We start from the raw sequence: 15,797 nt of genomic DNA, 5'->3' as shown, positions 1-15,797 counted from the left end.
ACATGTGTGTGCACGCTGTCCCGCCAGTGAACCTGGGCTCCGAGACTACAGACGTAACGCTGCACCGGTGTAAATAATGAGCCATGAGTCGTTAATGTGATGTATATTTAATCAGCCATGTGTTTGTATGTGTTATCTGGGGCAGTAGGAAGTCAGATTTAGTCTAGACTCACTAACCGCTCTCTCTGTGTGTGTGTGTGTGTGTGTGTGTTTTACCCCGGCAGCTCTTGGCATCGTCCTGCAGCACGTATCCTCGTGGGCAGGAGCACAGATATCCACCATCCGTGTTCTTACAGATGAAGTTACAGGGTTTCGGAGCCTGAACACACTCGTCCACATCTACACACACACGGTTAGGTTAGGACATACAAAATATTGATCTGATAGAAAATAATGATAGTCTATGAGTTGATCTCACTGATATCGTGAAACAAACACTTGTTTGTGTGAGTTATTGTTATAGTTATCACACTTATTATATAGTTTTCGCTATAGTTAATTTTATAGTTGTTATATAGTAGTATATATTTGTTGTAGTTATCGCTATAGTCATTGCTACAATTCTGATTATAGTCATGGTTACAGTTATAGTTATATTATCATTATAGCCATGGTTATAGTTACTGGCATATTTTTCCCTTTCATTATCATTATGCTTATCGCTATAGTCAATGTTATATTTACAGTTGTGTTATTGTGTAGTTATTACTGTAGTTATCGTTATCACTTTAGTTCGTATAGTATTGTTTATAGTCATGGTTATAATTATGTTATTGCTGTAGTTACTGTTATAGCTATTGTTTTAGCTATTGCTGTAGTTATAGTTATATCTATTATAATAGTTATCATTGTAGCTATCATAGCTATTATTATAGTTATTGCTGTAGTTATCAGTTTTATTATCTTTTTCACTATATTTATCGTTTATAGTCATGTTATAGTTATTAGTCATCACTCTGGTTATCGTTATAGCTATTGCTGTAGTTATTGTTATAGTTAACATAATTGTCGCTATATTTATTGTTACAGTTATCATGGGTAACATGTTATTTCAAGGTGTCCTTGTTACACGTTACATGTACTTATTATTATAATAACAATATATTATGCATAATCACATGCAAGTAACCCAAACCCTAACCATATAGTAAGTACATGTAGTTAATTTATATTACTCAGTATTTGACTGTACTTATCGCTGTAGTTATTGTTAAAATTATCATTATATTTATTGCAGTCATCAGTAATCTCACACGTCTCCTCTAGAGTTTCAGAAGAGATCTAAGAAACGTCTCGAACTGTGTTCACTAATAAAACACGTCTGTGTGAGACTCACCCACACACTGAGTGTCGCTGATGTCAGTGGTGTATCCGGGTTTACAGACGCAGCTGAAGGAGCCCAGCGTGTTCAAACACTGGCCGTTCTTACACAGATTCCCCATCACCTTACACTCGTCGATATCTGCAGAGCACACACAGATCATCCACAGATCCACACTAGATGTCAACCGATTGATCGGCCCGATTTTTAGCATTTTTAAATGAATCTGCATCGGCTGATTTATATGCAGGCGCATCTGCGGGCAGCTATGCGTTGTTGTGGAACACTGTACCGGAGACTCCCTTTCTCTCTGAGGCTGTGTGAGACAGAGCAACTCACACTCTGCAGGTATGAGAATTTCTTATTATGATTTTAGTGACCAAATTTATCACGGTTATCAGTATTATCATGGTATTGTTAAAATGTGCTGGAGATGTTCAAAAAGTACCAACATATAAATCAAGTTTTATACTTAAAAATCAACAAACAACAATAAAATGACTTTTTGTTTGCATAATCACTAAAACAATAACATTACCAATGATGTTCAGATTTTAAATGACAACTTGACTGACGACAGTTTAATAGCATGTTCAAATATCTAATGTAAATGTTCAAATAAAGCTTTGAAAAAGTTTCATAAAAATGGAAACCTCACATTTCAGCCTTTAAATAAAGAAAAGGGTTAAGACAAAATGATAACTGATTAATAAGTGATTATATGTATTTTATCTGCTCCATAAATAATTCTAGATAACTTATCTGAATGGTTTAAATGTGTAGAATCCACATAAGCTTGTTTTTCATCAATAGGTCAAAATTTAGAGCAGGGCATGCAAATTCGATCTGTTTTTGGCCAGACAGAAACTGCTGCACACAGGCTGAATGTGAATATAAGTCTCTGTAAATCCAGTCTCTGACAGCAGGTGGCACTTATAGAGCAGCAGAATTACAGCTGTTTCCTGAAAACCTACCCTGGCCATCAGTGGTGTATCCGGGGCCCAGTGGGCACATCTTCTTGTAGTGCATGGTCCCGGGCAGTGGGCAGATCTCACAGTTGGGCCCCCAGCCGCGGCCCCCATCACAACAGCACTCGGATTTTCTGACGCTGACGCGACTGCTGGAACTCATCTGACACATGGTCTGCAGGACCTCCAGGAAGCAGAAGCCCTGACGGTTATCTGACACACACACACGTTTGTTTCTGTGAATTGTGGGGACTTTCCATAGACTTCTATTACTTTTATATTGACCAAACTATATTCTCTATCCCCTAACCCTAAACCTACCTCTTACAGAAAACCTGTTTGCATTGTTACACTTTCTTGAAAATAAATTAAAGCAAAGATGTCCGTTAAAACTGTGAACTTACTGCGAACCTACATAACAAAGATGTTATCAGTCACTCATAATGTTAAAAAGCTTAATATTTATGAAGGACCCAATAGAAAAAAAGAAAGAGGAAATATTGGGTCTATCCAAGAGAGAGGACAACAAAATCATCCTCACAAGACTCCATTTCTTAATTTTTTCTTAACGGATTAATACATACGCATCGGACTCGGTGTGCAAGGTTTCTGTGCATGATGAATTTTTAGGATAACGAATACAAAAAACGCTTGCGAAAATTTCAGTAACTGCGTTTACATGGACCCTAATAATCCGTTCGTAATAGGACTAGAAGCACAATCAGAATAAAAAAAGTCACGTGTAACCAGATTGAATTGGCCAGATCTGATTAAAATGTTGACATATGACACGCAGAAGGTGCTGCTCTTCCTGATGAATAAAGTGCCATAAAATTCTGCTCATAAAACGGATAGTTCCAGTCCTTGATTCTGATTGGTTGAGCCGCATTCGAAGCTTACACTACATTAAATTACAGTAAAAATGTAAATTACACTACAAACACACACCTTTGTTTACTTTGTGTGTTGCTTGGCAACCACTTAGTTGCAACCACAACTGTTTCCGAGGAACTACATTGTTTGGTGGAAGAATACTGTTTTTATTAATATCATTACACTTTATTTGCTCTGTTTTATTTTGTGTAACCTTACTACGTATATGGAATAACCGTTTTATAAAAGCAATAAACCCTGTGAAGCCGTAGTTTACAATGAATTTATAACAGCTAAGGGTATGACGCTTCGCGTCGTGCCTAACAACGCCCCTTAGCTGTTATAAAGTCACCGTAAACCACGGCTTCACGGGGCTTATTGCTTTATTTCACTCAGTGTCTGTGAAGTGGAGCAGGACAACGTCCCATCAGTCCTTGTTTTAGACTCTCATCCACAGACGATGGGTTTGGGCACGAGAAGGGGCATGTCAAAAGATTAAATCTGATCAGACGCTTGTGACATATAAACACGCATATCAACTCGATCACTTTATTTAGCGTTCATGTAAACATGAATTAATTTCGATGGAAACAAAAAGTGTCCATGTAAACGCAGCTAGTCCATGTAAACGCAAAGTTACATGGACTATGAACAAAGCCCTCCACATTGCAGGTGATCCCACCCGACACACAGCTTCTTCTGACCAGGCTCAGTCGGGGGGCCAGTGGCTAGTGAGCAAAGACCTTTACTAGACGATGACTAGTTCTCATTTATATGGAATTTCAAGAGAAACAAAGCTGATACTTCAGTGCAACACACCTGAGAGCTCCGCCACGTCTCCTGAGCAACGAAAGAGCTGCTGTGAATGTGTGTGTGAGTGTGTCTTACCGATGCACTCGGTCCTGCTGGGACTGGGGCTGAAGCCCTGATCGCAGATGCAGCGGTAACTGCCCACCGTGTTCTCGCAGCGGCCGTTCTCGCAGATGCCCGGTTTGACCGAGCATTCGTTCAGATCTGTGCGCAAACACATGCATCAGGAGTCTGAGCGCTGTGGACAGCATCAGTAAATATCGGGATGTGAGTGCTCACCCACGCAGCTGTCTCCGTTGGGCTGTCTGGTGTATCCCGGCGAGCAGATGCACATGTACGTGCCAATCAGATTCTTACAGGTCATTCCTCTGGACGCACAGTCGTCCAGACCCTCCTCGCACTCGTTCTGATCTGATGAACACAAGAGGAGCGTTAAAACGTGACGATGTGTGTTTGTGACGCTGAAAGAGTCATCTTTACCTTTGCACATCCGGCGGTCTTCTCTCAGCACGTATCCCGCTGGACATTTGCATTCGTACGATCCCACCGTGTTGACACAGCGGAACGCACACAGCAGAGGATTCTGGGAACACTCGTTGATATCTAACAACACATCAAACACCAGTGCACATAAAGATGTGTTCACACTAGAGAGCATATGTGACTGTGGAGCACAGAAGCAGTCATGAGTAACACAGGTATATTTGTAGCAATAGACAACAATACCTTGTATGGATCAAAATTATACATTTCTCTTTTATGACAAAAATCATTAGGATATTAAGTAAAGATCATCTATGAAGATATTTTGTAAATTTTCTACCATAAATATATAAAAACTTAATTTCTGATTAGTAATATGCACTATTAGTAATATTACTTCATTTGAACAACTTTAAAAGGAGATTTTCTCAATATTTAGATTTTTTTGCTCCCTCAGATTCCAGATTTTCTAATAGTTGTATCTCAGCCAAATATTGTCCTATCATAACAAACCATACATCAATGGAAAGATTATTTACTCAGCTTTTAGATGATGTATAAATCTCAATTTCACAAAATTGACCTTTATGACTGGTTTTGTGCTCTAGGGTCATATTTGACATCAGCCCTCAGTTTGTAAACAAGTGGATGATTGGCCATCAGTGTGAAACAAATCCAGACTAACTGAAGCAAGTGAACCGCTACTGACGCTCTAGATCTGTCTGTTAGGGTTTAGCGTATGTCTCTTTGCAGATGTTGCAGCATGTGCTGCATCTCATGCAAGTCATTTTGTAGTTGATGGAGTTTATGTAGTAAATTAAAAGCAACAGAACCATGGCTAGTGAAGCATAATGGGCCAAATGTGTTTATGCATTTAAAAATGCAAGATGCAGGGCAGTGGAATGAAAAAATGCAAGGACTGGAGATTTTTAAAAGTTGAGCTACGTTTAACTTGTAACAATGTTATTAAAATGCTGCGCTCCGCTGCATGAGAGGTGCAAAAGATGCAAAATGTGAATATAATGGTGAAAGGCATCCATCTAATATGTTTATAGAGAAAAACAATGGAAAAGCAGCACAGAACACTGAAAAAACATTAGTGTAGGATTCACTTTGAAATAATTTTCACTCAGAAACTGCTAGTAAATTTCACAAAGAATTACAAAGAAATGGCAAATAACTATGGAAGCCCATTTTCATCACGGAATAAAATAATAAAAAAGATAACTGCGACTTTTTCTCACAATTTTGAGCTTATATGTCACAATTCAGGCTTTGTTTCTCACAATTGTTAGAAAAAAAAGTCAGAATTACGAGATATTGTCAGTCCTCTGTCGTGTATGTCTTGTGTTCTCTTGTGTACATATTTGGTTTGTTTCCTGTCCTTGTTTAGTGTCATTATTAGTTAATTCTTGTCCAGCTGTGTTTTGTAATTATCCCTCGTATTTAAGTTCCTGTTTGTTTAGTTAGTGTTGTCTGGTCTACTCGTTACTCCCCGGTGTTCCTGTGTATCTGCCCTGCCTTGTCTTGCCTTGTTGGATTTATTAAATACTGTTATTTTGAGTTACATCTTCGTCTCGTGTTTCTCGTTCCCCCTTGCTGTGTGCAGATATAAACACAGAATTCAGAATTTTTCTCAGAATAACCTTAACCCTAATGCAATTCTGTGTTTATATCTAGCAATTTTGAGTTTTGAATTCAATTCTTTTTTTAAACAAAGCCAGGATTGTGAGAAAAATGGCAGAATTAGTTTTTTTGTTTTGATGTCAAACATTGATAAGACCGAATAAAACATGAAATTTTGAAATAGAACGACTGAAATAATATTTTGTAAGACTATTCTTGTGAACTGCACTCCAGTAATCTTTGTTTTATTGTCAACTTGGAAAAATCATTAGATTTGTTTGTTCATTAATAGTTTAATGTCATGCCAGCTACCACGGCTACAATCATGGCAAGAAAAAACTTTTAAAATTTATCTTTGATGAAAAATGCTAAGACTGGTTTTAAAGTGCCCCATTATGGATTTTTGAAAATGATCTTTCATGCAGTGTGTAACACACCTCTAAGTGAATGAAAACATCCTGCAAAATTTTAAATCTGAAAGTGCACCGTGTATAAAGTAATTGTTTCTCAAAAGAAAGAGTCGACTCTGAATCATTGAAACGACTCGTTTTTAAAACGAATCCCAAACCGTTTCATGGTTGTTGTCATTTGAGAAATTGCTTTAATCCTGTTAATGCGCCCAAAGCGCTTTACAATCATGTATGTGGTCTCTCCTCAACCACCACCAGTGTGCAGCATCCACTTGGATGATGCGACGGCAGCCACAGCACAACGGCGCCAGTGCGCTCACCACACACCAGCTACAGGTGGAGAGGAGAGAGTGAGAGACAATCAAGTGAATGGGAATTATTGGGAGGCCATGATTGACAAGGGCCAGTGGAGGGAATTTGGCCAGGACACCGGGGTTACACCCCTACACTTTACGATGAGTGTCATGGGATTTTTAATGACCACAGAGAGTCAGGACCTCGGTTTAACGTCTCATCTGAAAGACAGTGCTCTTCACTGTCCCCGTCACTATACTGGCAACCGCACTCATGAAAGCTTGCGTAGTAGAGGTGTGTAGAGCAGTCCGCAATAACATTTTGTCTCCTTATTTTGACGAAAATATATGACGAAAAATATTTTCGTTAAAGTTTTTATTTTTTTGAATACATTTTAGTCTCGTCTTATTTCGTCAATGAAATTGTATGTTGATATAGTCATAGTTATCGTTTATTGACCTTATTGTCGTCTCGTCTTCATCATGGGAAAAAAGCTAGTCAACGAACATTTTTCGTCATAGTCTTTGTTAACGAAATTAACACTACCTTGCATGCATGTCAACCTGTTGTTAGGGACTCCCAAAACCCAAATATGAACCTTTCCTAACCCATAATAGAGGCACTTATCATTAGATTTGGATAGGTAATCAGCTGCTGCTAGTACTCACAGTGATACTCCTGATGAAGATGCAAATATACAGCGGATCAGAAATGAATCAAAGTGGGCTTCAGATCGAATAAAGAGTGTGAGAGCGGCCTACAGGAACAGATCTGGAGAATAACTACAGCAGCAGCTCCTCACTGACCTTCACAGGTCATCATGGGTCCGGGCTCGAAGCCCTCGTCACAGCTGCACTCAAACGCTCCCTCCACGTTTGTGCAGGTGCCGTTCCCACACGGGTTCCCCAGCTCACACTCGTTCGTGTCTGATGACGGAGAGCACAGGAAACACACACACACACACACACATGCACACACACACACACACACACACACACGTGAGCTCACGTTCAACACACTCCTCATCATCCTCAATCGTGTGTTTAATATAATATTATCAATCTAACTGCAACAGAGAACAAAACCTGAACTGAATACTGACTCTATTGTCTCCTGGAATAGAATTTGTTTCATAATGAATTGTACAAGATTTTAATGACACAATTATTGAACCAAACAGAATCAACATGAAACTGACTGAATCAACAATGAAATTAACTAAATTAAAATTGAACTGAAAAGATCTGAATAATGACACTATTGTTCTTCTGTAGAGCTGATAACAGCTGAATTTTTCATAATTAATGAATTTTGAAATATTTGAATGAGACTTTTAATAAACTGAATTGAATCAACATTGAACTGAACTAAATCAATTTTAAACTGAATTAAATTAATACTAAACTGAATTAGCATTGAAGTGAACCGAATCAACACTATACTGAATCAACACTGAACTAAACTGACTTTGAACCGAATTAACACTGAACTGAATCTGAATAATGTCACTATTGTCTTCTGTGGAGCCGTTTTACAGCTGAAACTGAATTTGTTCAATAATGATTGAATTTTGAAACATTTTAATGACACTGTATTTGAACTGAATCAACACTGAACCGAATCAACATTAAACTGAATTGAATCTGCCCTGAACTGAAATGAATCAAAAGAGTACTGAATCAATATTGAACTGAACTGAATCAACATCAGACTGAATCAACAATGAACTGAACTGATATGAATAAATGTAAAGCTGCTTTACGGCTGAAATTGAACTTGTTTTCATAATCAATGAATTTTGCTGTGATTTCTGTGAAGATTGGTTTAAACACACACCTTCACAGTTGATCCCCGTAAAGTCGAGCCGGTAGCCGAAGGGGCATTCGCAGCGGAACGTCCCGTCTGTGTTGATGCAGTGGCCGTTCTTACAGATGCCGGGGTTTTCTAAACACTCGTCCACATCTGAAACACACGACTGATCAGTCTGTGCTCACAAACACACATGTGCGAGTCTGGTTCAGAGACACTCACCCACAGCCGTGTCGTCTATAGTGAGGATTTTACCAGATGCAGGACACAGAGCTTTGTATGCTGTTGAAACACACACACAATAACTATTACTGCCATCACATCGTGTGTGTGTGCGCAAGTGTGTGTGTGTACTCACCCTCCTCCTCTGGAGAGGGGCAGATCTCACAGGGGTCTCCCCATCCCTGACCCGGCATCACGCTGCAGCAGCAGGAGCCTTTAGTTGTGTTGAAGGGCTTCGGAGCCTGACAGCGTCCGTTCTCAAACTTAGTGTAACAGTAATTCACACGAATATCTGATGGCGAGAAACAGACATTGATATGTGACCCGTGCCGGCAAAATGAGTGTGAATGTGCATGGGCTAATTTTGAGCTACAGACAAAAAAAGAAAAAAAAAAAAGTGAAAAATGGCGATTTTGGTGGAATTTGAGATCTTCACAAGAATGAGTTCATTAAGGCCTCGTCTAGCGATCCTAAAGCTCCAAATAGTAATTAAACATCTAAAATGATCTTTATTTGTACATTTTCTGAGAGGAGTACCTTTTTCTCTGTTCTCTTCTTGCGCTGCCGCTGACTGATATTCCGTCTGTGCACGATAGCGATAAATATACACATAATGTATACACAGGATTACAGTATTTAAGTAGGCTATTCACGCAAACATAATCTGTTATATCTTAAGTGAATGTTTAGGGAACTGTTGGGGAAAACATCTAAAGTGTAACACTGTATTAGATCCGTGCAGTACAGTAGGTCTTAATCTACAGGCCATCCGCATTAATGTTAAAACAAAAGATTGCTGCTCGATTGAACTGCTTTTGTAGTTTTAATAATCAATTTATTTGTATTGAACACACTGAAGTAATTTTAACATTTGATTATTCGTTTTTCTTTCTTGAAAGCTTTTTTTTTGAAAGCTTTTTCTGCCCGTGTCAGCCAGTGAACCTATTGATGATTTTTTAGTGTTCTCTGCCTCATCCCTTGGGCCCATCGATTCTCTGTCTGTCTCGTGTGTCTCAGTTTTCCCTAGGTTCCAATCTCTACTGTGGGTTCCTGATCTGTCGTGGTGCTCTCCTGATCCATCATGGTGTTCTCTTGCCTTGTCTGCTCCGCACTGGCAGGCTTCTGCTCTGTCAGCTCCGCCATGGAGGTCTCCTGCCCTGTCTGCTCAGCACTGGTGGGCTCCTGGTCTGTCTGCTCCGCTGTGGAGGTCAGCTGTCTCGCTCTGGTGGTCTTCTGACCCACTCTGGTGGTCTTCTGCTCTGCCGTGGTGGTCTTCTGCTCCAGTCTGGTGGTCTTCTGCTCCACCTGCTCTCCCGAGGAGATATTCTGCTCTGCCCTGGTGGGCTCCAGTTCCGTCGACTCCGCCCTAGCTTCCTGCTTTGCTGACTCTGCCTCGGTCCCTGGCCACTCCACTCCACTTCCACGTGGACCTGGCCCTATGTCCCTCCCCCTGTTCCGCCTCCGCTCCAGTTGTAATTGCGTCTCTCCCTTTTCTTTTTGGCTGGCCCGGGCCAGTGTTGCCACCTTGTGGACAAACTAATTAGTGCAAGAACAATTCAAGGCGAATGTGGAACCTGCGTACTCTTCCTCGGGCCGGATGAAGATGATTGGCGGGCCGGATTGGGCCCGCGGGCCGCCAATTGAATAGCCCTGCTTTACACCCTCTACACACACACACCCTGTCCTGTCCATGGAGTCAGAATGGAAAGTGTGAGCAAGTGAAAGAAAACAAATGAACGAACAGCCTTGCGTTCTGTCTCCTTCCTGCTTCATGAGGAACACATCATTCTCTCATTAAACATGACGAGATTCCTGATTGATGACCTGTAGCATCACGTTTTCAAAAACCTGGTGTACTGGAATGAAGACCAGTGGAATTGTGGGATATATCTGAAATCACTCACCCACACATCTCTTTCCGGTCGAGGACAGCTGGAATCCCTCCGGACACTCGCACCTGAAGCTGCCCTGCGTGTTCACACACTTGCCAAAGATGCAGATCTCTGCGGTCTGAGAGCATTCGTCGATATCTGAGCAAGCACACACACACACAGATGAAGCAGTTTGAACACACTCACTATGAGCACTAGCGCTAGTGATGCCGTGACCATCGTCCAGAGCCTCACTGACCTTCACACCTGTCGTTCTGCAGGAAATATCCAGGAGGACAGATGCACCTGTAGGATCCGTCCAGATTCTGGCATGTTCCCGGGCCGCAGGTCCCAGGGTTGATCAAACACTCGTTGATGTCTGAGCAGAAGAGACGTGATGTACAATGGTGGGCAAAATGATTAGAGCACTATTATTTTCAGCAGCTAAAAATGGTTTTAAGTCAGTTATTTCTATCTTTTGCTGTAGTGTGTCAGCAGGAAATATCAGTTTACATTTCCAAAAATAGATTTTTGCCATTAATTGTAATAATACAGTGAGATTTTTGTGCTCCACACAGAGATCTGATCATCATCAGTCTGTCTGGAATGACATGAAGAAACAGAACAAACTGAGACAGACTAAATCCAGAAGAACTGTGTCTCAAAGACGCTTCAAGAAACCTCCTGCAAAGCTCCTGAGAAACTCTGCTCAAGTGCACCGAGGACAAAAGCTGCTTTAAACACAAAGGATGCTCACAACAAATGTTAATTTAATTTAGTTCATAGAAGTTAACTGATAAAGAAAATCTATTTATGACATAACTATTTATTTACAAGTCCCTAAAACTTTTAACAGCACTGTAGCTTTGCAGGCAGCTTTCTTGAAGCGTCTTGGAGACACAGTTCTTCTGGATTTAGTCTGTCTCAGTTTGTTCTGTTTCTTCATGTCATTCCAGACAGACTGATGATAATCAGATCAGATCTCTGTGTGGGGCACAAAAATCTCACTGTATTATTACAATTAATGGCAAAAATCAATGTTTGGAAATGTAAATATATTTTTTACTGACACACTACAGCAAAAGATAGAAACAACTGACTTAAAACCATCTTTTAGCTGCTGAAAATAATAGTGCTCTAATCATTTTGGCCACCACTATAAACACACACATAGGTACACACACACACTGCAGGTCCAGCAGAGCAGCTTCAGGACTCACCCACACACATCCGGCCATCAGGAGAGAGTTTATACCCGTCCAGACACACGCACACAAACGAGCCCACCGTGTTGATGCAGTTTCCGTTCCGACACAAGCCCCTAAGCGATGAGCACTCATCTGTGTCTGAACGACACAAACAAAACAGAGCCATTAACACACAAACACATGTCTGTCTGCTGTGGAATTAATAAATATTCTGTGCTTATTTATAAACTTTTACATAACAGCTTCATGCTTCAAGTCAACAGGAAATCAATAATGATAGTAAAAGAAAACAGTATCATCATTAAAACACCATTGGTGAACACTTGTGCGTGTGTGTGTACCGATGCAGTCGTTGTTGTGTGACAGCTGGAAACCTGGGTAACACAGACAGTTGTAGGAGCCCACAGTGTTCTTACAGGTTCCATTTCCACACGGCTGACGCTCGCACTCGTCCACATCTGAACACAGACCACAGACGGTCAGTTAGTTACGAACACAGACCACAGACGGTCAGTTGGTTATGAACACAGTCCACAGACGGTCAGTTAGTTATGAAGACAGACCACAGACGGTCGGTTAGTTATGACCACAGTCCACAGACGGTCGGTTAGTTATGACCACAGTCCACAGACGGTCAGTTAGTTATGACCACAGTCCACAGACGGTCAGTTAGTTATGACCACAGTCCACAGACGGTCAGTTAGTTATGAAGACAGACCACAGACGGTCGGTTAGTTATGACCACAGTCCACAGACGGTCAGTTAGTTATGACCACAGTCCACAGACGGTCGGTTAGTTATGACCACAGTCCACAGACGGTCAGTTGGTTATGACCACAGTCCACAGACGGTCGGTTAGTTATGACCACAGTCCACAGACGGTCAGTTAGTTATGACCACAGTCCACAGACGGTCGGTTAGTTATGACCACAGTCCACAGACGGTCGGTTAGTTATGAAGACAGACCACAGACGGTCAGTTAGTTATGACCACAGTCCACAGACGGTCGGTTAGTTATGAAGACAGACCACAGACGGTCGGTTAGTTATGACCACAGTCCACAGACGGTCAGTTAGTTATGACCACAGTCCACAGACGGTCGGTTAGTTATGACCACAGTCCACAGACGGTCAGTTGGTTATGACCACAGTCCACAGACGGTCAGTTAGTTATGACCACAGTCCACAGACGGTCGGTTAGTTATGACCACAGTCCACAGACGGTCAGTTGGTTATGACCACAGTCCACAGACGGTCAGTTAGTTATGACCACAGTCCACAGACGGTCGGTTAGTTATGAAGACAGACCACAGACGGTCGGTTAGTTATGACCACAGTCCACAGACGGTCAGTTAGTTATGACCACAGTCCACAGACGGTCGGTTAGTTATGACCACAGTCCACAGACGGTCGGTTAGTTATGACCACAGTCCACAGACGGTCGGTTAGTTATGACCACAGTCCACAGACGGTCAGTTGGTTATGACCACAGTCCACAGACGGTCAGTTAGTTATGACCACAGTCCACAGACGGTCGGTTAGTTATGAAGACAGACCACAGACGGTCGGTTAGTTATGACCACAGTCCACAGACGGTCAGTTGGTTATGACCACAGTCCACAGACGGTCAGTTAGTTATGACCACAGTCCACAGACGGTCGGTTAGTTATGAAGACAGACCACAGACGGTCGGTTAGTTATGACCACAGTCCACAGACGGTCGGTTAGTTATGACCACAGTCCACAGACGGTCAGTTAGTTATGACCACAGTCCACAGACGGTCGGTTAGTTATGACCACAGTCCACAGACGGTCGGTTAGTTATGACCACAGTCCACAGACGGTCAGTTGGTTATGACCACAGTCCACAGACGGTCAGTTAGTTATGACCACAGTCCACAGACGGTCGGTTAGTTATGAAGACAGACCACAGACGGTCGGTTAGTTATGACCACAGTCCACAGACGGTCAGTTGGTTATGACCACAGTCCACAGACGGTCAGTTAGTTATGACCACAGTCCACAGACGGTCAGTTAGTTATGACCACAGTCCACAGACGGTCGGTTAGTTATGACCACAGTCCACAGACGGTCGGTTAGTTATGAAGACAGACCACAGACGGTCGGTTAGTTATGAAGACAGTCCACAGACGGTCAGTTAGTTATGACCACAGTCCACAGACGGTCAGTTGGTTATGACCACAGTCCACAGACGGTCAGTTAGTTATGACCACAGTCCACAGACGGTCGGTTAGTTATGACCACAGTCCACAGACGGTCAGTTAGTTATGACCACAGTCCACAGACGGTCGGTTAGTTATGACCACAGTCCACAGACGGTCGGTTAGTTATGAAGACAGTCCACAGACGGTCGGTTAGTTATGAAGACAGACCACAGACGGTCGGTTAGTTATGACCACAGTCCACAGACGGTCGGTTAGTTATGAAGACAGACCACAGACGGTCGGTTAGTTATGAAGACAGACCACAGACGGTTACAAACAGACATCAGACGGTCAGTTATTTATGAACACAGACCACATATGGTTAGTTAGTTATGAACACGTGTAGTTGGTTAATTATGAACACAGACAGTTAGTTAGTTATGAACATAGTCAGTTAGTTATGAAAACAGACCCCAGAAGGTTAGTTAGTTATCTACATGAGGATGTACCACAGACAGACAGATGGGTGTGTGAGGCTGATCTCTCACCGATACACAGGTCTGGTGTGGATTTGAAGCCGTTGGGGCAGATGCAGCGGTAACTACCCACCATGTCAATACACTGACCAGGACTGCAGATGTTTGGATTCTCAGCACACTCATTACGATCTGAGAGGAAGAGTCACACATCATCACCATCATCATCATAACACACACTATGAGCAATATGAGATATTTCCATTAAACACACACTCACCGACACACTGCTGGGTGGGAGTTTGCCGGTATCCAGGTTTACACTCGCAGCGGAAACTTCCAGGAACGTTCAGACAGACAGCGTTCTGCTGACACACCGGCCCGTTCTGACACTCGTCAATATCTGCACACACATCATTCACAGAGCACTGAGAGTCAATCATCTTAATTAATTTACACAGATTGTCACAGATCCTGTCACATTTTTTGTTTATTACAGATTTCACTCTCCAGAGGGGTGTAACAGGGGCTCTTATTTGATAAAATACAGTCGTATCAAAGCGTTTCAGTAATATTTTTCACTATATTATGATGTTTGTTTATTATTTATTGATATAAAACCATGAAATGTCATGAATCAAGGTTTTGAATTACTAACAGACAACATTCTTTTTTCCTAACAGGCATATATGCAAACATATGATAAACTAAAATAAAGAGGATTAATATTTAGAGCTCTTACCCTCACAGATCAGCAGCTTGTCATTATAGACGAAACCCATCGGACATTCACAGCGGAAACTGCCGATCATGTTGATACACACACCATTCTCACACACACCGGGAATCTCACGGCACTCGTCGATGTCTGCGGTTCACACACACACACACACACACACACACACACACACACACACACACACACACACACACAGAGGATGGATGTGAAGTCTTGCAGACACAGAACTGTGTGTTTGAATATCATTGAGTGTGTCTGTGTGTTTACCAATGACTTGACCGGTGTAAATGTCAATGAAATATCCAGGTCTCTCACTTCCACACAGCACAGCGAACTCATCTGCAGCAGAGAACAGCGTTACAGTCATGACTGTGTGTTTGTCGGTATATCTGAAGATTTTTTTTTTCATCAATTTAAGGCTTTTTAAGACCTTTTTTAAGACCTGCACAAAATTTTTAATGTATGAGAGGTAGGGCAAAGTCAATTTAAACAAATTTACAGTTCAAATTCAGATTCTGACAAA

General features: G+C 41.7%; 1 protein-coding gene across 1 annotated transcript in view; it reads right to left on the bottom strand.

Annotated features, from left to right (window-relative positions):
• The window catches only part of LOC306888389 (fibrillin-1-like), a 92,609-nt gene that overhangs the window by 8,316 nt on the left and 68,496 nt on the right, over nucleotides 1–15,797 (bottom strand). The window contains exons 43-60 of the mRNA XM_079446637.1: nucleotides 15,542–15,613; nucleotides 15,278–15,403; nucleotides 14,816–14,938; nucleotides 14,608–14,727; nucleotides 12,237–12,353; nucleotides 11,908–12,033; nucleotides 10,947–11,066; nucleotides 10,721–10,846; nucleotides 8,953–9,108; nucleotides 8,817–8,876; nucleotides 8,622–8,747; nucleotides 7,592–7,711; nucleotides 4,453–4,575; nucleotides 4,252–4,383; nucleotides 4,051–4,176; nucleotides 2,296–2,502; nucleotides 1,337–1,462; nucleotides 217–339 (exon numbers count right to left, since the gene is read on the bottom strand). Coding sequence (XP_079302763.1) covers nucleotides 217–339; nucleotides 1,337–1,462; nucleotides 2,296–2,502; nucleotides 4,051–4,176; nucleotides 4,252–4,383; nucleotides 4,453–4,575; nucleotides 7,592–7,711; nucleotides 8,622–8,747; nucleotides 8,817–8,876; nucleotides 8,953–9,108; nucleotides 10,721–10,846; nucleotides 10,947–11,066; nucleotides 11,908–12,033; nucleotides 12,237–12,353; nucleotides 14,608–14,727; nucleotides 14,816–14,938; nucleotides 15,278–15,403; nucleotides 15,542–15,613 — 2,229 coding nt within the window. The remainder of the gene's footprint in view (nucleotides 1–216; nucleotides 340–1,336; nucleotides 1,463–2,295; nucleotides 2,503–4,050; nucleotides 4,177–4,251; nucleotides 4,384–4,452; nucleotides 4,576–7,591; nucleotides 7,712–8,621; nucleotides 8,748–8,816; nucleotides 8,877–8,952; nucleotides 9,109–10,720; nucleotides 10,847–10,946; nucleotides 11,067–11,907; nucleotides 12,034–12,236; nucleotides 12,354–14,607; nucleotides 14,728–14,815; nucleotides 14,939–15,277; nucleotides 15,404–15,541; nucleotides 15,614–15,797) is intronic.

This window comes from Barbus barbus (assembly GCF_936440315.1).
Source record: "Barbus barbus genome assembly, chromosome: 22".
Lineage (NCBI taxonomy): Eukaryota > Metazoa > Chordata > Actinopteri > Cypriniformes > Cyprinidae > Barbus > Barbus barbus.
The sequence above is the reverse complement of the archived record's forward strand: the minus strand, read 5'-3'. Positions and strand labels throughout refer to the sequence as shown.